General features: G+C 41.3%; 1 protein-coding gene across 2 annotated transcripts in view; it reads left to right on the top strand.

Annotated features, from left to right (window-relative positions):
• Positions 1-25,638, top strand: part of USP10 (ubiquitin specific peptidase 10) — a 59,181-nt gene that overhangs the window by 13,777 nt on the left and 19,766 nt on the right. Inside the window, exons 2-5 of one of the 2 annotated variants that reach the window (XM_007671652.3) lie at positions 6,476-6,544; positions 10,611-10,671; positions 12,675-12,773; positions 15,338-16,378. In XM_007671652.3, coding sequence (XP_007669842.2) covers positions 6,476-6,544; positions 10,611-10,671; positions 12,675-12,773; positions 15,338-16,378 — 1,270 coding nt within the window. The remainder of the gene's footprint in view (positions 1-6,475; positions 6,545-10,610; positions 10,672-12,674; positions 12,774-15,337; positions 16,379-25,638) is intronic. The other variant, XM_001510436.4, reaches the window with a different exon arrangement.

Below are 25,638 nucleotides of genomic sequence, written 5' to 3'. Positions count from 1 at the left end.
GTGTGTAGTGAAGTTTTTGCCTCCTGACTTCCAAGAAGACAAGTTGCAGAAGCATAGGTTTAGAATTCCACTTGTCAAGAAAATTTGGGTGATGCATGAAAACAGGAGTGATAGTACTTGTTATGTGTTAAGTGATGTTTTTAAGTGTTAAGTAGCTGATAGTTAACAGCTGCTTAAATACTTTATAAAGGATCAAGTGTTTTCATCAAGCCTTAATCTGTTCGCATAGTGATCTTGAGATCATAATACACATGCAAAATCATTTATTGGCAAGGTTAAAAGTAAGGTGGTCATCATAAGAATACTTAGCTGGCTATTTTGAATCAAATTCTTGAGATGTTACTTTGAATTACATTATGTCTAAGGTCACTCAGTAGTAGGTGGCAGAGCTGGAACTAGAACTCAGGTCCTCTGACTCCCAGGTCGATGCTCTTTTCACGGGGTGACCCTGCTTTTTAGCAATTTAGTGGGAGTAGCAGGCAGTACAATAAATTGCAGTTAGGGGAAACAACCCAGTATAAAGCTGTGTACCTCAATGCTTTGGGAGAGGGTGAGGTGAGCACCTAAGAGGGTTTAGGTGACATAGGAAAGGTAAACTTGGTGGGAAGGTTTGGGATTAGTCAATATCCTTTCCCCTTGCTTGTTTCTGGAAAGTGTGACTGATTCTGTATTGTCTAGATTGGACTCCAGTGCTGTGTCGCATTGGCAATATTGTAATCATTTGTTACTGTTCAAACATTCTCTTTCTCAAAACTAGTTTTATTTTGGTGTAAAGATATCCATGTAGAAGAATTGTCATTTTGTAAAGAATTCTAATCATGTTAGACAAAATTTTTTTTAGTGGTTGTTGTTGAGACTTTCTATGTGCCAGGCTCTGTACTAAGCGCTGAGGTAGGTACAAACTAATCTGATTGGACACAGTCCATGTCCCTTGTGGGCTTTGCAGTCTCAGCCCCCATTCTACCAGGGAGGAACCTGAGGAACAGTGACTGGCCCAGGGTCACACAGCAAACAAGTGGCAGAGTTGAGAATTCAGGTCCTTCCGATTTCCAAGCCTGCGTTTATCCAGTAGGTCATGCTACTTCATCCTCATTTTAAACCTAAGGTGTCATACTACAATACCAATTATAATTTCTCCATTAAAAGTATCCAATAGAGGGTATGCTTATATGAAAGGTATGGGCTTTTCTGCTTTAAAACTTTGATTTGGGGAGGTAATCTGCTTTTATTCTTAATTTGCATAAGTTTTACTATATTTTTTATTTTTGAGTCACATACATACAACATTAGCAAAGCAGGTATTTTTTAGCTATTTTACTTCTTCACATCTTTGCAAGTGACTAAATGACCAGTTAACATAAGCAGGTAGATATTGGAAGACCTGGCCATTTGTCAGATTTATTTCTTAGATTTCAGTGCCAATCCAGAATTTTATAATTTCCAAAAGTTAGTTTTGAGGTAAGGGTTTTGTGTTGTAGGTTGAGAATGGTGATCCAAGTTCTCCAAGGATACTCCATACTTTTTACTGGATTCATTCATTCAATAGTATTTATTGAGCGCTTACTATGTGCAGAGCACTCTACTAAGCGCTTGGGATGAACAAGTCGGCAACAGATAGAGACAGTCCCTGCCGTTTGACGGGCTTACGGTCTAATCGGGGGAGACGGACAGACGAGAACGATGGCGATAGATAGAGTCGAGGGGAAGAACATCTCGTAAAAACAATGGCAACTAAATGGAATCGAGGCGATGTACAATTCATTAACAAAATAAATAGGGTAACGAAAATATATACAGTTGAGCGGAGGAGTACAGTGCTGTGGGGATGGGAAGGGAGAGGTGGAGGAGCAGAGGGAAAAGGGGAAAAAGAGGATTTAGCTGCGGAGAGGTAAAGGGGGGATGGCAGAGGGAGAAGAGGGAGAAGAGGAGCTCAGTCTGGGAACGCCTCTTGGAGGAGGTGAGTTTTAAGTAGGGTTTTGAATAGGGAAAGAGAATCGGTTTGGCGGAGGTGAGGAGGGAGGGCGTTCCGGGACCGCGGGAGGACGCGACCCGGGGGTCGACGGCGGGATGGGCGAGACCGAGGGACGGCGAGGAGGTGGGCGGCGGAGGAGCCGAGCGTGCGGGGTGGGCGGTGGAAAGAGAGAAGGGAGGAGAGGTAGGAAGGGGCAAGGTGACGGAGAGCCTCGAAGCCTAGAGTGAGGAGTTTTTGTTTGGAGCGGAGGTCGATAGGCAACCCCTGGAGTTGTTTAAGAAGGGGAGTGACATGCCCAGATAGTTTCTGCGGGAAGATGAGCCGGGCAGCGGAGTGAAGAATAGACCGGAGCGGGGCGAGAGAGGAGGAAGGGAGGTCAGAGAGAAGGCTGACACGGTAGTCTAGCCGGGATATAACGAGAGCCCGTAACGGTAAGGTAGCCGTTTGGGTGGAGAGGAAAGGGCGGATCTTGGCGATACTGTAGAGGTGAAACCGGCAGGTCTCGGTAACAGATAGGATGCGTGGGGTGAACGAGAGAGACGAGTCAAGGATGACACCGAGATCGCGGGCCCAAGAGGTGGGAAGGACGGTCGTGCCATCGACGGTGATAGAGAAGTCTGGGAGAGGACCGGGTTCGGGAGGGAAGATGAGGAGCTCAGTCTCGCTCATGTTGAGTTTTAGGTGGCGGGCCGACATCCAGGTGGAGACGTCCCGGAGGCGGGAGGAGACGCGAGCCTGAAGGGAGGGGGAGAGGACGGGCGGAGATGTAGATCTGCGTGTCATCTACGTAGAGATGGTAGTCAAAGCCGTGAGAGCGGATGAGTTCACCGAGAGAGTGAGTGTAAATGGAGAACAGAAGAGGGCCAAGAACCGACCCTTGAGGAACTCCAACAGTTAAAGGATGGGAGGGGGAGGAGGCTCCAGCGAAGGAGACCGAGAATGACCGGCCAGAGAGGTAAGAGGAGAACCGGGAGAGGACAGAGTCCGTGAAGCCAAGGTGAGATAAGGTATGGAGGAGGAGGGGATGGTCGACAGTGTCAAAGGCAGCAGAGAGGTCAAGGAGGATTAGACCTCCTTATAAGCGCTTAACAAATACCAACATTATTATTATTAACAGTGACTTAACATAGCTCTAGAATAATGATAGGCAATTTACAGTCTTTAGCCTGTCTTCTAGACTGTAAGTCCATTGTGGGCAGGGTTTGTAGCTGAATTTAGCTTTATAGCTGAATTGTACTTTTCAAGCACTTAGTACAGAGCTCTGTACACATTAAGCTCTCAATAAATATTGAATGAATGAATATCCAGTTAGTAAGAACCTTTTCTTTGGCCTTCAGAGAAACACCAGCCTGCCTTGTATATTTTTTTGCAGTTTTCATTCATAGCCAAATACTATGCCTTTAAATTAGTCATTTCTTTTGTCATGAGCTTTTGAATAAGCCCCTTTGGGTTTTCCTCCAGAGTGTTAGATCTCATACTTCAATCCGTTTTCCCTCCTAGGATAAACACATGGCAAATCTTTGTATCTGTCCTCACATAATATTGATAAACTGCCTTGCATCAGTAATGTTTAGTTCTGCTGTATTTCCTCTATAACATTGTTCCATAAATTTGGAATTACAACCCCATGGGGTAGTTCCTAAAGGGTTGTGGAGGTTGGCATGATGGAACTATGGCAGCAATCTACTGAGATAGCAACGATTCCTCTCCCTACTTGCGCTTCATTTTTCTCCATTATTTCTGTCCCTCTTGCTCTTCTTGCTAAGAAGGGAAGCCTTGGTAGGACCTAGATTTTATAGCCCCATGGGGAAATTAAAGCTAGTTGTGGATTATAAAAGTTTGAGACTTTTTTATGAGATGCTGAATGGCCTAGTGGAAAGAACATGGGCCTGGGACTTGGTGGACCTGAGTAATGATCCCACCTCTGCCACTTGACTGCTGTGTGACCATGGGTAAGTCACTTAACTTCTTTGCATCTTAGTTTCCTCATGTATAAAATGGGGGTTTGATGCCTGTTCTTCCTTTAGACCCTGGACTTACCTTATGTCTACCTCAGCATGTAATGGCAGTGCTTGAAACATAGTAAACGCTTACAGAACACCACTGTTATTATGTAGTTTTGGACTAAGTGCTTCGGGAGAATGCAACTTAAGTCAAGAACGGTGTTTCTGCCCTCTAATAATAATGATGGTATTTTGTTAAGCGCTTAACTATGTGCCAGACACAGGGGGTTGATTTGATACAAGCAGATGGGGCTGGACAAAGTCCCTGTCCCATGTGAGTAACACAGTCTTAATCCCCATTTTGCAGATGAGGTAACTGAGGCCCAGAGAAGTGACTTGCCCAAGGTCACACAGCAAAGTGGCCAAGCTGGGATTAGAACCCATGACCTTCTGAGTCCCAGGCCCGTGCTCTGTCCACTACATCATGCTGCTTCACAAGTACTCTACGTACTTACAGTGTAATGTGTTTGTTTCTCTCTCCCCCCTTCCCCATTGTAAATTTGTTATAGGCAGGAACCTTTAACGATTTATATATTTCTATACAGACAGAGAGCCTCATGTGGGACAGAGACTGTGTCTGATCTGAATATCTTGTGTCCCAGTGGTTAGAACAGTCCTTGGGAAGTAGTAAGCACTTCATGTGTTTACTCGAGAAGCAGCGTGACTTAAGGGAAAGAGCACAGGCTTGGGAGTCAGCAGACCTAGGTTCTCATCCTACATCCGCCTTTCGTCTGCTATGACCTTGGGCTAGTCACTTCACGTCTCTCTGCGTCAATTCCCTCATCTGCAAAATAGGGCTTCTCAATACATGCTCTCCTTCCTGCTTAGTCTGTGACCCCTATGTGGGACCTTATCATCATGTATCTACACCAGTTCTTAATATAGTGCTTGCCACATTAAGTGCTTAACACATAGTACTATCATTGTAAATACTACTACTACTAATAAATACCATTACTATTTACTTTTTGCTTATTTTCAGGTGCCTAGTATAGTGGCCAAATGCCAACAGTTTTAGAAGTACTTATAGCAATTTGATTTTAAGTATTAGACTGTAAGCCCGTCAATGGGCAGGGATTGTCTCTATCTGTTGCCGAATTGTACATTCCAAGCGCTTGGTACAGTGCTCTGCACATAGTAAGCGCTCAATAAATAGGAATGAATGAATGAATGTGTGTTCTTGAGGAATTTAAAATGCTATTTGTTGTCTGTTTTCTTTAAACCCATGGCCTTTGTCATTCCCCACCCCCCATCACTGTTTATAAATGATATCCTCTGCCACTACAGCATATGGAAGTAATGCAATGAAATTGAATAGTATGGAATACTTTCTAATTAAATCTATCAGCTTCTCAATTTAATTGGCCATATCACTTGTGTTATCTAAAACTAGAATAGAAAAAAACTAATCTTCTCTAGATTACAGTCCTGAATTAATAAAACAGGATAGCTCTAATAGGTATTTGTCATTTAACTTGATCTATTGTTGAATTCAAAGTATTCCTTTCATCTCAAGGTCCCTTAAACCTGTGCTGGCAAAATACAGCCCTCAGGTCAGGTGTCAATTGTCCAGAGATTTGAACTGGCTTGACTCCGAACAGCTCTTTCTGGCTGTCTGATTAACTCCTACCTGGGTAGGCTACTCGACAAACCACAACCCCAAGAGCTGCAGTCTGGAGGTTATTGATGGTACCTACAAAGCAGGATAGAAACTGCCACAGGTAGAAATGGTAATATTTCTGCATTTCAGACATCCAACATTCCTTCCTGCCACTCTCCATTCATTCCTCATTCTTAGATTGTGGGCCCCTTGAGGTTCGGGGTCCTGCCGGTTTCATTTATTTTTCTTGTTGAATGCTTTGCATATAGTAAGTACTAAATAAATATCTCCACCACCACTATTATTTCGATTCTTTCAACCCTTAAGCATTCTTCTTTTTTCCTTAATTCCTCTTTGTCCAAACCCCATGGCTTCCTATTCCTGAAATGAATAGCAGAGAAAGATGAAGACTCACAGCCTGAGAGGAGGGTCAGAAATAGACATAGAGGCCCGTCGTAAATCTTTTTTGGGTTTCAGAAGATATACAAGTCTGTTGTGTACTTACTATAAGGAAATTTATAAAAAGAACTGTGGTGTAACCTGTATTTGAATGTGTTTTTCATGTGTGAGATTTCAGAATTTTTTGGTTTTGTTTTTTAAATTACTTTTTAATTACTAGTTAGAGGTGAAAGCCTTTCATCTTCAGTGAATTCTTCACCAACTGTCAACATTCTGTCAACAACTTTGCGGGATAGGAAAGCTTATTTTATAGTTGAAAAGGATTTAGTATTTTGATGAATTAAGCTGACATTAAGATTATGGAGAGGCTGCCTATCTCACTGATTCTATCACTACTTTATGTTCAGTGAATTGTTAAGATGTTCAGTGACTTTTGTTTTTACCAATGACGGACAATTTGTATATTTTGTATAACCATTTACTCTCTTTCTTTCCTCCCAGTATATTTTTGGAGATTTTAGTCCCGATGAGGTTAAACAGTTCTTTGTGACACCACGTTGCTCTGTTGAGGTAAGACTACCATTTTATATTTAGATATTGTAACTTTTTAATCAGACTTAGCTTAAAATCCTGAACTATATAGAGTCATCTTGGGTGACTGACATCAATCAATGGTATTTATTGAGTGCTTAGTGTGTGCAGCCTACTAAACTAAGTGCTTGGGAAAGTACTATATAATAGCCTAAGTAGTCATGAACCCTACCATTAACATGGCCTAGTGGAAGGAGGATCACTGGCCTGGGAGTAAGGGGATCTGGGTTCTAATCCTGGCTCTGCTAGTTAGTTGCTTGCTTTGTAACCTTGGGCAAGCCACTTCTCCATGCCTCAGTTTCCTTATTTGTAAAATGGGGATTTCTGCCCATTATCTCTCCTAATAATAATAATAATGTTGGTATTTGTTAAGCGGTCACTATGTGCAGAGCACTGTTCTAAGCACTGGAGTAGACAGGGCAATCAGGTTGTCCCATGTGGGGCTCACAGTCTTAATCCCCGTTTTACAGATGAGGTAACTGAGGCACAGAGAAGTTAAGTGACTTGTCCACAGCCGGGATTTGAACCCATGACTTCTGACTCCAAAGCCCAGGCTCTTGCCACTGAGCCACGCTGCTTCTCCTACATAAACTGTGAGCCACATTTGGGACAGGGACTGTGTCTGACTGATTAACCTGTACCTACCCCAGTGCTTAGAACAGACTTGATACATAGTAAGCATTTAACAAGTTTAGTAATAATAATAACAATGTGTACATAAGTGCTGTGGGCATGAGGTGAATATCAAAGTGCCTAAGGGACACACAATCCTTAAGTGCATAGGCGACTCAGAAGGGAGGGTGAGTAGGGTAAATGAAGGCTTAATCGGGGAAGGCCTCTTGGAAGAAATGTGATTTTAAGATGTTTTGAAGGTGGGGAGGATGGTGGACTGTCAAATCTGAAGGGGGAGGGAGTCCAGGGAGGACGTGGGTAAGGGGTTGGTGGCAAGATAGATGAGCTCAGGGTACAGAGAGTAGGTTGGCCTTAGAAGAGTAGATTGGATTGTAGCAGGCGATAAGTGAGGTGAGGTCAGAGGGAGAAAATTGGGTACCTCAGAGCCTATATGGTGAGGAGTTAATGGGGCTTGATGAGTAGCCATTGGAAGTTTTTAAGGATTGGAGAGATATGGACTGAATGTTTTCTCAGAAAAATGTCCAACACAGTACAAATGATAATATATTGTAAAATACCATAATAGTTCAGACTTGCTTGAAGTTACTCTTTTCTTTTTTATGTGACTCTAGTCGGGTATTATGATGCCCATGGAAGGCTGCAGATCCGTATACCTTCTAACTAGATATCTAAGCTTTTTGGCAGCTAAAAGCAGCCAAAGGAGTTGTTTTACTTTCACAATGGAGGTGGAGGAGGAGGGGAGGTGGGGAGATTGAGAGTGTTATATATGTAGTTGGGCCAGATATTATATTATCGATTCAATAGATTGTCTTCATTTGATTTAAATCTTTGGCGGAGACGTACGTGGAGCAAATCAAAAGAGAAGGTGAAATTAATTGGTAATGAGTAAAAATAATAATATTTAATATTAATCCTCCTAATAATATTAATAGTAATTGTGGTACTTGTTAGGCACTTACTATGTGCCAAGCGCTGTTCTAAATACTGGGGCAGGTACAAATCAACCAGGTTGTATATAGTTCCTGTTCCACATGGGACTCATACTCTTAATCCCCAGTTTACAGATGAGGTAATTGATGGATGCCTAAGTGACTTGCCCAAGGTCACACAGCAGATGTAATGGAGCTGGGATTAGATCCCAGATCTTTCTGACTCCCAAGCCTGTGGCCTATCCACTAAGCCATGCTGCTTTTCTAAGAACTTAAGCTCTTTCAACTTGCTTTTGGAATAGAGAAGAACAGATGTTAGACCTGATAGGGAAACTGAGGTCCAGAGTGGCAAACTGTCCTAAGGCAAAGGGCACAGGTAGTGTGGCATAGCTGAAATTTACTTCTCTACAAAAAAAAAAATGAATACAGAAAATCAGGTTTACCATGCTGATCTTCTGCTGTATTTTTAATTTTTAGTGTTTGCTTCAACTACAGAAGTTATATTGCTCTATTTTCTCTGAGTCTGTCATGGATTCATTTGTTAACCCACTCATTCTGTTGCCCTTGAGATTGCGGTATGCCAGAACTGCTAATCGTATCTTTGTCTGGCACTGCAGCCAGTGTAGATGGATTCGATTCCCTTCTGTGCATAGATTGTTGGGACAGATTTTGGCCATCCCTGCTTAGATGGTTACGAAAAACCCTATTTCAAAAACCGTAATTAGTGGATTAGAATATTCCTTCTTGGAGTGAAAATAAGTTCAATTTCCAGGAAGGCCTATTATCACATCTGCCTCCCAAAAGTTATCATTTAGTATTTCTGCTTAGGTTAGTAGGAATTGGTCGTCTATTAATTCTTGACTATTTTAGTCAGTTAATCCAAGCCATCTAATAAAGAGCTGCCATCCTATTCTTATGTAAGCTCCTAGAATTTTTTCCCTTGAAAACTGCCCTGTGGTTATGTCAGAGGCTCAGTATGCCTGAGTCATCTGCTTACATTCAACATAATTACCCACAGATCTTTAGGTAACTTTTCCCCAGGAAGTTTTGAAGCCATACTTTGAGGAAAGAAGGATTTACCAATATTTATAGAATAAATAGAATTTTGGTTCACACATTTAGTTACTTGACTGTGCATATCTTTTGTACTGTGTTTTCTTATTCAAGAGAACTTTGGAAAGACACTGCATTTTTCCTTCTTGATTTTTTTTCCTCCATCACTTTGCCTCAACTCTCAAAAAGAACAGTGATACATTTTCTCATGCTTCGATTTGACTTGGAATCCTTTCCACCTTGGCCTCCCTGTACTTTGAAACAGAAGGGTCTTTCAAAGTTTTGGTGGTTTAATACCAGAATGGAGATAAATATCCGGGTATGATGAATGCACAAGAAATATTTGTTATAATCAATTAATGGTATTTATTAAGCACTTAGTATGTACTTGGGAAAGTTCACTATAACAATATAACAGAATTGCTAGAAACATTCCCTGCCCACAACAAGCTTATGTTTAGAGGGGGACAGACACTAATATAAATAAATGAATATTGTGGTTCTATAGTTCTATGGTTGATTCATTCATTGTCATATTTATTGAGTACATTCTGTGAGAACACTGTAATAAGAGCTTGGGAAAGTACAGTACAACAGTAAACAGATACATTCCCCACCCACAACGAGTTTACAGTCTAGAGGCAGGGAGGCAGTCATTAATATAAATAAATGACAGATACTTTGCAGTAATTCTACAGCACTTTTGTACATATGTATATATAATTCTATTTATATTGTTGCCTGTTTACTTATTTCGATGTGTGTCTCCCTCCCTCTAGACTATAAGCCCGTGGTGGGCAGAGATTGTCTCTCTTTATTGCTGTATTGTACTTTCCAAGTGCTTAGGACAGTGCTCTGCACACAGTAAGTGCTCAATAAATACGATTGAATAAATGAATGAAACATGTTATTGTCAGGGTCTTGCCTCTCCAAGTATTCTCCCCTTAATCTTCTCCTCAGAGCATTACCAGTGATAGACTTAGAAAAGTTTGGATTCATTTACCAAAGTTGTGTTCCTCTACAAATTTGTGATGATCGTCATTGAGTAGTTTGGTGACAAAGTAGATACTTGACTGAGTGCTTTCTGGAGCCTTTTCATTTTGCCTGTTTCACAAGATAGCAAAGGGTATATTTCTCTTGGTATGAACACAACATTTCCCAAAGGCTATTCTTTTAAGTTCTTTGCTTGATCAGTTAAACAGCGTTATTGACACTCCGACTTCACTGGCATTTCTGTTAGTATTCATGAGATCACTCACACCAAACTGCAGATCTACATAAATTGCTTTAATCAAATCTGATTTATGCCTTTTGAAAAAATGTTCTACGTTGAAATAATTCAAGTTTTTTTAAAAAAGCACTCCAGGTAGTTCTAATGAAGAGATCAAATGCTGTTTATTAAATTACTTTAAACACTTTTCCCCCTGCAGCTTCCTCCATACAATGAACCAATTTTATGTGGCACTCAGTCCACAGGTGAACTCCGTGATGGTAAGTTGATCCTTAATGTGTTTTTCCCTCTTAATTAGGGGGTAGAGGGGTGTTGGGGCGTGGAGCGGGAAGAATGTCTCCAAAAAGTACTCTGGCTTTTATGATGGTATGGCAGAATATTTTAAAGTCTTCACTTCTTGCTTTACAAACATGAGCAGACGCTTGTGTATGGTAGGCTGCTTCATACACATTTGCTACTTTACTGTCATTTTTGAGAATGTTAGTATATTTTGAGCAAACATTTATTGTAACTGACACTTTCTTCTTACAAATTTAAGATATTCATTATATTATACATTTTTGTTCTGATATAAAGGGGGTTTCTAAGTGAACTAAATTGGTTGCTCTGAAGTAAGGATTGTATAAACTCTGGTACAGGGAAGCATAATTTTTTTTTCATAACAGTTCTCAAAGCAACAGGTATGTATCACTTTTCATTATTTCTCTCCTTTTTCAAAAAACAAGTTTGCCATAGGGCTTCTTGCATTGATCCTGTTGCTGGTAAACAGTCATCTAAGCTTGCTAGTTTGGGAGCATGTTTTCCAGATGTGGATGAGTGCCAGCTTTGGTGAACTGTTATAGCTGTATACATTCTTGTTGAGTCTCTTGCGGTTCCTTTGGGAGTTCTCTTGGCGTTCTGTTGGCCTGCTCAAATTGCCGCTGTACTGCCATGAATCCAACTCTCCTGCTTTTGCAGCAAAACATAGTTTATATCCACAGTGTTTGTTCCTGAGGTGGGGAGCTGGGAAAGGAAGATTTTGTTCCATTTTGTTGCTACAAGTTACCTGGTGGTTAAAGTAGTCCTGAAATTAATATTCTTGTAGTACGGGCTGGATTTAAACTGTGCTTCCAGTCTGTTTGCGAAGACTTTAGAGCCTGGGTCATCCAACCTTAGGTTTCCCACTCGCCTTTGGTGTTGATCATTGGTTGTTAGTTTTCCATTGGATTTTCTCGAAGGAAGAAATAAATGTTGTCTGAAAAACAGGTTCACCATCCACTTCCTTAAAGTGGTCTACCCTGGCAAGGGTTTATTACGCTAGACAGTAGGTGGAAGTGGATAAGCTTCTAAGTACAGTTTTAAAGTGCCTACAGCTCAGGGGTCCTTCGTTATACCCAAGGTAACTTCTTGTGATTCCCTACTAATTGGTAACTTTTTTTAATTTTAAAAAATAAAGTATAAAAATAAATGCAGTATAAAATATCTTACAAGGTCCTAGTCAGTCAGTGCAACCTCCGTATATTTTTAAAAAAGGAATAAAGATGTCAGTTATTTCAAATTCCCTTTTGTGCTTTTTAACCCTAGCACTTGACATATATGCTTTCCAATTAAATTTTGCCTGCCTAGAATACAGTCAGTTAATTTAAAAATTTAAGAATATTTAAATGGTGTTACTATTTGAGAAATCAATTACTGTTGACTCCACTGAAGTCATGACTTAGTTTTTCAAGCAAATCCAACTGCCCTGTATGACATTTTGGTCCATATGAAGTGTGGGTTTGTGAGAAACATTCTGAGGTTAGTTTTTTTTTTCCTTTTTCGACTTCAGATTAAGCTAATAAATTGGGCTTTATGTCTTGACTGACCTGCCCTGCCCTGCATTATGCATGTGGATGTCCATTGTGATGGCTACATAATGAACAATTCAAGCTAGATCGGGCAGAAGTTCTCTGATGTGAGCTGTGCCTATAATGCTATTAGCCCCTGTGAAATATTTTTAATAAGCATCATGCCGAAATAGTCCTGAAAAAGGCCATTAAGGTCAGACTACTTCCCCAATCTGTAACTGCTACATGATGTCCAAGTTTAAAAGTAAGATGGAAAGACACTGAAGGAGCTGTCTATGCCTATTATGAATAATCAAAATCTTGCTCAAGCTGCATGGTACACAATGCATACTAATTCTTAATACGCATTTACAGCATACACATAACGCATTGACACGATACATTATAACATTTTGAAAGAGTATCTTGTCAATGTGTAGTATTCTTCATACCTTCAGGTGCATCCATTTCAATCCATACAACATTGCATCCTCGAAACATCACGGAATGGGTTGAAACAAAGATGCCTGGAAGCAAAGTGGACTGTCACCTTCTAGGTACAATGATGAAAAGTTGATTTCTTTGAAAGAGTTGGTTTCTTTTGTATTCTTTTATAAAGGGAACTAAATAGAGATATTATAGACAATGACAGAGGGAAAAAATAGAGCCTACCCAAATACTTTTTAATAGACACTTTTATTCTGAAAATTAATTGCATGGCACTTTAGATAGATTGGTTTTTCTGGAAGTAGGGATTTCCACAAATAGTAAAATTACTGTTTACAATAAATTGCAGCCCACTTAAAGAATCATTTTTGCTTTTATGTTATCCTATTTTATAAATAGCCTGTTCACTTTTCAAAGGTCCACTGAACCTTGAATTCTGGAGGAGGAAGGAAGAAAAGATATAAAGGCAAGGGCCTTCCCTGATATTTTGTAGAGATAAAGACTGAAGAGTCAGTGGCATTAATGAGGAGACTTTTATAGTCAGGTGCAATATAAAACAGATATGCTTAATAGAATAAATGACCTGCTTCACCTCAACTTTTAAATAAATTCTTCAGTAGTATGTTCAAAATACAGATAAAATCTCTCAAATTTTAAGAGACCAAATATCCCTTGCCTGATGTTTAAAATTCCCCTGGGCTTGTTTATCTGGGTACTTTAATATTCCCCATTCTAGGTTAGGCAGGTGACCAAATGCCTCAGATTTCCCATCAAATATCCTTGCTGGTTTCCTTTGCCTAGGATTTCATGGGTTTCCTGTTCCTTCTCTCCTCTAAATGTCAAATGATTTGATCTGTCTTTTAACTTGTATTGGCACCCCGAGAATACTTTCTTTAGATACCCCATGCATGGAGTACTCTAGGGGTTTTTACATGAGCCAGGCTCCTGCAGGGGTGCTTCTTGGATCCTCTGTGAGAGAAGTCATGATTCCTAACTCACTGTACCTGAACTCCTCAGTGACCACTCTGATTCTGTCATTCTAAAATTTGGCAGTTTACGCCATTTTTCTAGACAGGTCTTCAAGGTCAAATGAGAAGCAATATCCTACCATTAAAACTGAGGAACAAGAAGTATCACATGGGAAGAATGTGATAAAGGTTTCCAGTGCATATTCAGATTATACTTGGTCATTAGTATGCTGTTCTATTATTTTAATTTTTCTGTTTTAATATGCAGGAAAACAGATCTAAATAAACATTACAGAAAAAAATAAATGGAAGAATAAATCAATCTTGATTACTAGTAACTTTGAAACACCTCTGAGGTTTGAGGAATTGGAGCTTGCTAAAGATTTTAAATGATAGATGACCGAAGTGCCCAAATACCTTTGACTGATCATGATCTGGATTGCAGTGCTCAAATACCACCAAGGAGAATGATGCTGATGGACCTGTGATCTTTTTGTTAGGATTTTCAAGGGTATAGGAATTGGGAGAAGTGAATTTTTTTGGAGTGGTGAAGTGAAATGGTATTAAAATACAGCAAGTTCGATTTTCTGTGTGCTGTGTGTGAGATTGGAAGGGATGGGAAAATTTATACAGGATATGGGAGCTTAAGAAGCAATTAGTGTATTTCCACATTCAGTCACTACATAAACGCCATGGGAGAATTTTATGGATGTTTCCCAAATTATCTGAATGCAGCAGAATACAAGATTTGATGATAACATGACTCTGGCACCTATCAAAGTAGTCCCACATATAAGTGGAGCTTCCCAGTTGCTGAGAGGTCCAGTCGTTTACGATGCCTTGGAGACAAGGTTTTTGTGTCTGAATCCTCAATCCAATATATGGATTGTGAGACGTGTCGGTATGGATATAAAAAGCATATTTGAAGTAATGCTTTTGAAATGAATTTATTTCACATTAAAGTAATAGTCTCTAATTTCATATTGTTAAATCATTGAAATCAGTTATATATAAAAGGCAAAAAGGCATTGATTTCTTGGTTTCCCCATCTAGGTTCGACTGCCACACAGTTATCAATGTTCTCTTAACTGTATAAATAACTGTGTTTAGCAGTGTTTTGGGGAGAATTCCCATAAGCATCTCACATTTGAGATTGTGAAGTTTCTTAAGGTATGGATTGCGAATACTTGTCTTCGGATTGCTAAAATACCTATCCAAGACTTGAGACGCAGGATGCTATGATGAAGATAGAAATTCATTGAAAATTAGAGAACTAGCATCCTATTTGCAACTTTAGTGAATTCACACTTCAGGAAACATGGAAAATTATATTTTGCTTACTTGTACTTAATGGTAATTCTGAGTAAATATAATTTTAGGTTTTGGTGTGTCACATGAGCATAATTTTGTCATACCGCAAAGTACATTTTTGTGGTATGATGCATCACTACAACTTTTTTTTAATTGTCACAGCAAACTAATAAATGAGGCTGTGTTTTGGAAAAAAAAATGCCACTTTTTGGAAACGTATTCAGTAAGTATATGTTGGAAGAGCAATTCTGATATAAAAATAAGTCCATCACTAATTGGATAGGAAATTTGTGGAGAATGAGCTCTGGTCAGGTATAACTTTAAGAGCAATTTGGTTATTTGCTTTGTAAGCTTTGTAACTCAACTAATGGAGCATCTTTGTCTGTTTTTAATAGGGGAAGAATATCAAAGAATTGAATTTGGTGTTAATGAAGTTATTGAGCCAGATGCCTCTGTGCTGAATAACACTAACTACAGTATTTCAAGTACACTGAATCCTCAGGCTCCGGAATTTATTCTTGGTTGCACACCTTCTCCTAAATCCCATGATGACTTACGTAACGAAAGCAACTTTAACTCTGTTGACTGCCAGTTCCCAGGCCCGGCTGTGGCTTTGGATAGTAATTCTAATGTCGAAGCTGAAAACGCCGAAAATGACGGCCTTTCTGGGGGGCTTGGACAAAAAGAGCGTAAAAAGAAGAAAAAAAGACCTCCTGGGTACTACAGTTACTTGAAAGATGGTAGCGACGGTCTGCTTCCTTCAGAGACCCTTGTGAACGGTCATTCAAATTCATCAGTTCTGAACAGTATGAGCACAGAGGATACGGAATTTACAGGCGATATACCTTCGTCAGCCACCCCGAGGACTTGTAACAGCCCTGAGAATTCCATGGACTTCATCAGTGAAGTTGTGTCTGATGATTCTGTTTCTAGTGCACTAGATAACGCTAGGACTGCAGGGCAGCCTGAGCTAGGCGGTGTTACTAATTCCGAACAATGTTGCATCTCTTCAGAGGCTGGCAGAGGTAGCCCGTTAAGGACAGCTGTTGCCCAGCCTTTTCCTGGTACTGATACTACTGAAACTCTCAGAGTTACTAATGGACAAACACTTGAATCCTCCGGTGAGGGCCCAGCTGCCAATGGGATTGAATTACACACTGTGGAAAGTTCTGGCCCAGTTCCAGCGAAGCACGAGGATGCTTCACCTACTGCTGAGACCGCGACCCCCGTTTCAGGATCAGTCTCTGTTAATCAACCTCCTAAATCCTGGGCTAGTCTTTTTCACAATTCTAAGCCCTCTGCTTCCACACCTGTGGCCTATGTTGAAACTAAATACACCCCTCCTCCCACTTCTACTCTGGTCCCTGAAAAGCAGGTTGAAGTCAAAGAAGGGCTTGTTCCAGTTTCAGAGGATCCTGTAGCCATAAAGATCGCAGGTATAGTTAAAAAAGATGGAAGTTGAAAGTGAAGAAACGGGCAAATACAGTAGGCTTTTCAGTACTGATTTCAAATTGCTTGGAGTGCTAGAATTCCCGCAAACCCCTAACACCAGCAATTTGTAGAAACTGGCTGAATTTGGAGTAATCCTAGGATTGAGGTGTTTACCACAACAATCTCCAGTCTTCTCCTTTTTAGGCTACTACTTAATATTACTATTTCCAAATAAAGTACATTGTGAGACCAAGGAAATGAAACAGAGGGTAAAGGCCAAATTGAATGAGAAATGGTGTGGAGAGAATTCTAGTTTCTCTTATTGCATTATTTGTCAAATGACATGATGGGTTGTCTACTCATTATGTTACCACGTGATGAACTAGCCTTGTTTTACAGGGCGATAGTTGGTATAGAGAATAGGTCAAATTTCTGATTTCTGTCGCATCAACTTTGTCTTTGCAACACTAGTCTTTTTATGATCTCCATATTGTATGTAGGGAATTTTATTAATCTTAAGGACAGAAGAAATTGTGATGTAACACCTAGCTCTAAAACAAGTTTCGTCACCATTTTCACACCTCCAGATCTGCTCCGGGCTGGAGAAATGTATGAAATATTATGGTCCGTAAGGAACTTGCTTTTCAAAAGGTCCAAGAAAATGAATACAGCTATATCGTAAATTTAATTTGCCATCATGGAAATAGCTAAATGCAGTGATAAACAACCCATGTATTTCATGTAGCAGTTAAATTAAAACATAAAACCTGTCAAAAAGTGCAAAATACCAAGAGATATATGATGAAGTGAAAGAATGTTTGATTCCTATTCAGCTAAAATTGAAACTTTGTTTTACTGAAGAACTGTCACCAGCACTTGATACTTTCTGGCAACATTATTTTATTGGGTCAAGGCCTATTATTTTTGATACGAGCATATGTAGGGCTATTGCCTTAGTAATCAGCCAAAAAATTGAAAGCAGCAGAACTGCAAGAAGCAGACCTCTAACCAGTTGATTTCAGTTTTTGGAAGGGAAATTCAGCCTATGGTAATTGGCTTGAACTCAGGACTCTCTGTGATCAGAGTTAGATTTATTTCCCCTAAGCATTTCTCCTACAAAAAAGACTAGCAGAGTGACTTAATACTGTTGAGATCTGTTGACTCTGGTCCATAACCCCAGAAGTCAGTACCTTTAAACATATCCCAAAAGAGCAGTGTATTGTTTAAAGCAGACTCATTGACCCTACCATTGTATACAAGAGATTGCCAAAGTTCATCTAAAGGTCTCTTTGTTTTCCATTAGTATTTAGATTTGAATAACTTCTATAGGGTGAAAGGGCTTGATTTGTTTGCTTTTTAGTAGTGGGACCGGGATCAGCAGAGAAAAAGTATTAGAGTAATCAAAAGGTGGTTAGTCAGTGGATTTTGAGTGAAGTAAAAAAACCAGCCTTTCTTAATCCATCAATCATATTGAGTGCTTATTGTGTGCAGAACTCTATACTAAGCGCTTGGGAGAGTACAGCATAATGGAGTTGGTAGAAATGTTCCCTGCCCACAATGAGCTTACAGTTTAGAGGGAGAGACAGTAATATAAAGATGGTTTTAGATACTTTAGAAGTCAAATAGTGCTCTCTGTTGATAGAAATGAGTAGAATCACTACCAGAATTTGCCACACACATCAAATAATGCAAAATGTACATTCCTTATACTTCCATCTTTATGAGGTGTGTTTTAAAGCAGAATTTTTTTATTGACCCACAATGCACTTTCTGAAAAGCCTAAAAAATGGAAAATGGTTGTCTTTTGATATGTGTGGATAATTTAAATGGAGCAAGTGTTTTTGTCCTTCTGAAATTACTATGAAATGAACCTTTTAAGGAATTTAGCCAGAAGAAAAATATTTAGAAATGTCACCTCCTCTTCAGCTCTGTTATCAACTGGATTCTTTTGTCAGGTGTCAGAAGTGAATTTATATGTAGAAAAGGTATTTGTGTAACTTAAATTTTTTTCATGCTCATTTAAGATAATGCTTATGGGGAAGTCATTTCAGAAGCTTGGTTGTAACCTCTGTAATACATTCCTGAAATCATTTAGTACAAAGTGCATTACTCATTCTGGGTTTAGTCAGGTATTGAGTGTGATTGTCTTTCATTGAAGACTTTTTTCCACAAATACTAAGTGGTGTTTGTAAAGTTCAGAATGGTTCAGCATGTTAAATTATTTTTGAATTCTAGGATTTGAAAACCACTTTAGCATATACTGAGTTTGATTCTACTGTTGAAAAGTAATTTTAAAGTGCTCATTCTTGTTTTGCAGTAGATATAGTTCTTTATGTGGTTGCTTAATAGATAAAATTCAATTCAGGCAAACCCCAGGTTAGGGGCACTCCAAAGGGCACGCAACCCAGAGATATGTCCAGCACTGATTTCTTACATGCCCTGAGAATATTATGTCCCCCCCTCCTACCCCAAATCCAGTCAGCTGGCAAATCAGTTCTCTCCTCCTCTTACCCTGCTACCATCCCATTTTTCCTGTTTTTTGTGCCCGTCCCAAATCTCCATGCCTCATTATTGGTGGCTCTTTCTTCCTTCCTTCCTTAGTCCTGTACCCCTCCCTCCCCACGTGTACCCATGCAGTGTTTTAATTGGTCATACAGGTCTCACTGTCCCCTCACATCCCCTGCTCCTCAGGCCTCCACCAAGCCACTCTCAATCACATGAGCCATCACAAGTCACCTTAAACCTTGTACTCATGTGGAAACTTCTAGGAATGTGTATCACTATCAGCACATCTGGCTCGAGACTACTTTTGCCAGATGTGCCACCCATTGAATTCATAGCTAACACTGTCATATCTAGTAGGCTAGAAATTTTCCTTTTCTTAACAGTAGCATCCCTTTCTAAAGCTGTTACCTACTTCCAACCTCTTAAACCTCGGCATCTTTATTCCATCAGATGTGGGAAAACAGGATAAGATTGTTTCAACTCACTAGTATGAAAATTATTTGAATAGATGGGAATAATATAGTGAGACTGTCCAAAATGCTCCCAGTTCTCATCTCCAATACCAGTCAACTAATATTTAAGAATGGTCATGGCTTTTAATGTTCTCATTTTCCCTTAATGTGGTTTTAATAATTGTAGTATTAGTATTATGGTATTTTAAGTGCTTACTAAATGTGTCAAGCACTAAGCATTGGGGTGGATATAAGTTAATGCAAATAAAATAGAAGTTATCTAGCTTGTCTTTTATTACCGGATAAAATATAGATTTGAGGATACCATTGAGCATGGATAAAAGATGAGCCGATTATAAATGGCAGTAAGTGTTTTGGCATTTCAGATCGATCAGTCAATATTGAGAGCTTACTGTATGCAAAGCACTGTGCTAGACGCTTGGAAGAGTACCATATGAGACACATTCCCTGCCCACAATGAGCTAAAAGTCTAGAGGGTGAGACAGATATGAAGAAAATAAGATTGTAGTACACAGCATATAGTACGTAGGTACAGTGTGAGAGGGTGATGTAAGGGAGCAAGTCAGGGCGGTGCTGAAGAGTGTGGGAGAAGAGGAAATTTGGACTTTGGGAAGGCCTCTTGGAGAAGATGTGCCTTCAATTAGGCTTTGAAGTTAGGAGAGTAATTGTATGTCGGATATGAGTAGAGAGAGCATTTCAGGCTAGAGACAGGATGTGGACTAGAGGTCGGTGATGAGATAGACAAGATCGAAGTAGAGTGAGAAGGTTAGCATTAGAGGGGCAAAGTGTGTGGGCTGGATTGTAGTAGGAGAGGAGCTAGGTGATAGAGTGCTTCAAAGCCGACGAGAAGTTTCTGCATGATGTGGAGGTGCATGGGCAACCACAGGAGTTTCTGGGGAAACATGGCCTGAAGGTTTTTGTAGAAAAATGATCTGGACAACAGAGTGAAGTATGGACTGGAGTGGGAGAAGCAGGAGGATGAAAAGTCAGCAAGGAGGCTGATACAGTAATCATGGCAGGATAGGGTAAGTGCTTGGACTAATGTAGTAATGTAGTTGGAGAGGAAAGGGTGAATTTTAGCAATGTTGTGAAGGTCAAACTGACAGGATTTAGCATTGGACTGAATATGTGGGTTGAATGAGAGGAGTAAAAGGTAACACCAAGGTTATGGGCTTCTGAGACAGGAAGGATGGTGGAGCCATCTACAGTGATGGAAAAGTTAGGGGGAGGACAGGACTTGGGTGGAAAGATAAGAAATTCTGTTTTAGACGTGCTAAATTTGAGGTGACGATGGGACATCCAAGTAGAGTAATCTTAAAGGCAGGACAAATTGTGAAACTGCAGAAAGGGAGAGAAATTAGGGCCAGAGATGTAAATTTGGGAATCATCCGCATTGAGTTGGTAGTTAAAGCCATATGAGCAAATGAGTTCTCCAGCAGAATGGATGTAGAGAGAGAATAGAAGAGGGCCCAAAACTGAACCTTGAGGGACACCCACAGTTAAGAGTTGGGAAGCAGAGGAGGAGGAGGAGGATGAGACTGAGCATCCAGAGAAAAAGGAGAACCAGGAGAGGACAGCGTCATGAAGCTGAAGATGGATAATGTTTCCAGGATGAGGGGATGGTCGACAGTGTTGAAGGCAGCTGAGAGGTTGAGGAGGATTAAGAAGGAGTAAGGGCTTACGGATTTGGCAGGAAGGAGATCATTGGTGATCTTTGAGAGGGCTGTTTGTGTAGAGTGCAGGCGACAGAACCCAGATTGGAGGGGGTCGAGGAGACAGTTGGATGAGAGGAGCTTGAAGCATTGGTGAAAACAGCTCATTCCAGAAGTTTGGAGTTTGCAAACTTCTTGCAGTTAGGCAGTCGTATTTACTAAGCGCTTATTGTGTTCAGACCACTGTATTAAACGCTTGGGAGAGCACAGTACAACAATAGACACAAACCCTGCCCACAGCGAGCTTACAGTCTAAAGGAGGAGGCAGATATTTAATTACAGATATGTACATAAGTGCTGTGGGGTTGGGGAGTAGGGGGCAGGTGAGGGCGACACAGAAGGGAGAGCTAGAAAAAGAAATGAGGGCTTAGTCGGGGAAGGCCTTTTGGAGGAGATGTGCCGTCATTGAGGCTTTGAAGGGGGTAGAGTAATTTTTGGATATGAAGAGGGAGGGTGTTTCAGGCCAGAGGCAGTACGTGGGCAAGAGATTGGGTACAATGAGGAGGTTAACAGAGGAGCGAAGTGTGCCGACCAGGTTGTAGTAGGAGCAGTGAGGTGAAGTAGGAGGGGCAAGGTGATCCAGTGCTTTAAAGACAATAGTGAAGAGTTTCTGTTTGAAGCAGAGGTGAATAGGGAAGCACTGGAGGTTTTTGAGGAGTGGGGAAATGTGGACTGAATGTTTTTGTAAAAAAAAAAAAAAAAATGATCCAGGCAGCAGAGTTAAGTATGGACTGGAATGGGGAGAGAGAGAATTCAGCTAGGTCACTGAGGAGCCGGATACAGTAATCAGGGTGGCTTAGGATAAGTGATTGGATTAACATGGTACCAGTTTGGATGGAGAGGAAAGGGTGGATTTTAGAGATGTTGTGAAGGTGGAACCGGCAAGATTTAGTGATGGATTGCATACGTGGGTTGAGTGAGAGGAGTCAAGGAAGACGCCAAGGTTATGGGCTTGTGACACAGGAAGGATGGAGGTGCCATGTACAGTGATGGGAAAGCCATGGGGAGGACAGAGTTTGGGTGGGAAGATGTTCTATTTTATACATATTCGGTTTGAGGTGACGGGAGGACATCCAAGTAGAGATGTCTCGAAGCCAGAAGAAATGCGAAAGTACAGAGAGGGAGAGAGTTCTAGGATGGAGATGAAGATTTGGGTATCTTCCACAGAGAGGTGGTAGATGAAATCATGGTGAATGAGTTCTCCAAGGAAGTGGGTGTAGATTGAGAATAAAAGGGGCTCATAACTGAACCATGAGGGACATCAACAGGTAGGAGATGGGAGGAAGGGGAGACCACTAAGACTGAAAGTGAGTGGCCAGAGAGAGGACAGTGTAAGTGAAGCCAAGGTTGGATAATGTTTTCAATAGGGGTGGTCGGCAGTGTCGAAGGCACCTGGAAGGTTGAGGAGGATTAGGATGGAATAGAGGTCGTTGGATTTGGCAAGGAGGAGATCATTGGTGACCTTTGAGAGGGCGGTTTCCATGGAGCGAAGGGGGCAGAAGCCAGATTGGAGGGGATCAAGGAGAGAATTGGATGAGAGGAACTCAAGACAGCGGGTGTAGAGAACTCTCCGTGGGAGATGGGACAATAACTCCTTGCACACAAGGAGTTTACGGTCTAGAGGGGAAACAGATACTGAACTAAATTGAGTAGCTCATTGAAACCTGAAAGAGGACAAGCCAGCTGAAAGTGACTGTTGGGTATTAAAGTGGATGAATGGCCACTCTAAGGAAAGGGATTGGCTTTGAAATCCTAGAGGGTCAGAAAGATGGGTTTTAAGGTCTTTTCAGCTCCATTTGGAAACGCTTAGCTCTTCCCAGCACTGCTCAGGAGTGCCATCTTCTCTAATCCTGAGAGGAATATGTCTCCGAGTCGAGTTTAAAAAGCAGAGGGGATGAAAACAGTGATCTCAACCACACCCGTGGAGCTGGCACTTAGATTTGGAATGTGGCACCATGAATTCCTGCCCACCAGAGAGAGGCTGGCAGTAGAGGAATTAAAGCTTTCTGGTTCCCTCCAGAGAGTTTCCATCCGGGTGCTAGGCTTCCTACCCCTGGGGGTTTGCTCTGGGTTCTGGCTTCTGGGAAGCAACAGGATCAGGCCCGTGAGATGACCGTCCGATTCCGTATACGTGGTCATCCTCCTCACGAGTTCCTATTTCCTACCATCTCTCTCTCCTGTTAAGAAAAATCAGTTTGTTGAATTTCAGCACATCTCAAAGGCTGGGAAGGACAGACTGCAGAGGCGAGGCCCTGTAAGTGGAGACCGACTCACCTGTTCACGTTACCCCACGGTGTGCCGATGCACCACATAGCGGCTCACAGATGCGAAGGTCTGATCTGACTAATCTCTCTCAGGATTTCTCCTAACCTGACCCCGTCGTGTGCCGTTTTGGGTTAACGTTTGTGTGAAATGTTCTGAATATTTGTTTGCAGTCATTAAAGTGGCCACAGGGAGTCAGTCTTTCTCATTTTTATTTAAGAGAAATAAAATTGATTCCTATACTCTCCCAGGCCTAAGTAATCAAGCCACTCATTCTAATTTATTATATTTTCGGGAGAAAGGAGAAACTCGAAAACAATCTCTTACGGGCCAGAAAATCAGCATTTGTGGCTGATGGGTTTTTCCTTTACTTTAGGTGTAAATTGACCATTTTGGGTCATGGACTAGCTAAAGGGAGAAGTCATGCAGAAGAGGTGCTTGCTTAGAGCCTCACAGTGGGAGTTGAGCTCTAATGCTTCCTCTGCTGCCTTTTCCAGTTGCCGTGCTGAGTGCCCTCAATGCTGTTCTTAGGCCCCGAACCCTGTGGAGGTCGGGGAGAATACAGGATTGCTGCAAGGTGACGTCCAGGTTAGGAGCGTAAAACTGGGCAGCTTCCACAGCCTCCCAAATGACAGCATTACACCAGGAACTGGCAAAGAAGCAGGTCAACTTGACACGACACTGGTGTGGAGCCACAACCAGAAAGACTGGTATGCAAACCAGTTTGACTTTAATCCATTAGTGGTATTTATTGAATGCTTACTAAGTGCGGAGCACTGTACTGAGCACCTGGGAGTGGGCAATACACAAAGATGGTAGCCCCGTTCCCTGCCCTCAAGGAGCTCACAGTCTAGAGGGCTTCACGTGTTCTCCTTCGTCAGTGCCAACTTTAATGCACAGTTCGAGCAGTTTTGTATTCTACTGTAATTTTAAAAAATGGTATTTAAATGCTTACTATGCCAGGGACTGTACTAATAATAATATTGGTATTTGTTAAGTGCTTACTATTTGCCAAGCACTGTTCTAAGCACTGGGGTAGATGCAAGGAAACCAGGTTGTCCCAAGTAGGGCTCACAGCCTTCATCCCCGTTTTACAGATGAGGTAACTGAGACACAGAGAAGTGAAGTGACTTGCCCAAGGTCACACAGCTGACAAGCAGCGGATCCCGGATTAGAACCCGTGACCTCTGACTGCCAAGCCCGTGCTCTTTCCACTGAGCCACGCTGCTTCTCTAAGCACTGGGTAGATACAAGCCAGTCAGGTTGGTCGGAGTCCTTGCCCCTCACAGGCCTCCCAGTCTTAATCCCCATTTTACAGCTGAGGTAACTGAGGCACAGAGGAGTTGTGACTTACCCAAGGTCACAAAGCAGACATATGCCGAGCCAAGATTAGCACCCAGTCCTGTGCTCTATTCACTAGAACTTAATGCTTCTGTGATTGTGAAACTCTGTAATTCACTCCTGCTATCATCTCTGTTGCTTTTATTCCTTAAGACTATGATCTGCTGTAGAAGTAAGGTATTTTAGCTCTTCTCTCTTTATTGCTTCTTGAGAATTCTTTTCCGGTAAAATATGCTTAGCAGGTATATATTCCCGGAGAAGATGTACTTTGAATAGAAATGTGTAAGGAATGGCAACCCATTGATAATGCTAAAATTAAATGTCAAGCTCTAGGGTCTCTTCCTGTATGTTAATAATTGAATATTAGAATTTTATTGAATCCCCATTTTATGCAGGGCATGTATGTTAAGAAATTAGGTACGTCCCTTTGGGAACCAAGTTTCAAGGGGATGATAAACTTGCAGACGGGCCACTTTCAGATGCCTGAGGGGGCAGCATTAGTGAAAAATACAGAAGTATTCGCTGGTCGGAAGCTGCAGCTGTGTGAACAGGGAGCTAGGATCGGAAAGCAGTGGCTCTGGAGCAAGTCGGGGTGGTTCGGGGGTCCCCGCAGAGAACCCCTCTACGTTCAGAAACCCAAACAGATGATACAGTGCATCACTGACTTATGCTGTGCGCACATTCAGTGTCATATAACGATGTCATTCTGAATGGGAAGGAGTGGTCATTTTTTTTCCCCGCCTCAGGCTGGGGCAGGTTTCTAAAGCCAACCCTGTATACAGACAGTTTTGATTCAGTTTCATTAGGCACTCACCTGCCCTCACAGCACTTACGTAAACATCCTTATACTCAAATACTTCCCTTTCCCATAATTATTTTAGTGCGTACTCTTTGGGGTCGGGAATTGTTTGTGCAACCTCTATTGTGCTCTTCCAAGCTCAGTGTTATGCACAGAGTGCCCAATGAATTCTG

The sequence above is a fragment of the Ornithorhynchus anatinus genome, chromosome 11 (assembly GCF_004115215.2).
Source record: "Ornithorhynchus anatinus isolate Pmale09 chromosome 11, mOrnAna1.pri.v4, whole genome shotgun sequence".
Taxonomy (NCBI): Eukaryota; Metazoa; Chordata; class Mammalia; order Monotremata; family Ornithorhynchidae; genus Ornithorhynchus; species Ornithorhynchus anatinus.
This window is presented reverse-complemented; position numbering and strand designations above follow the sequence as displayed.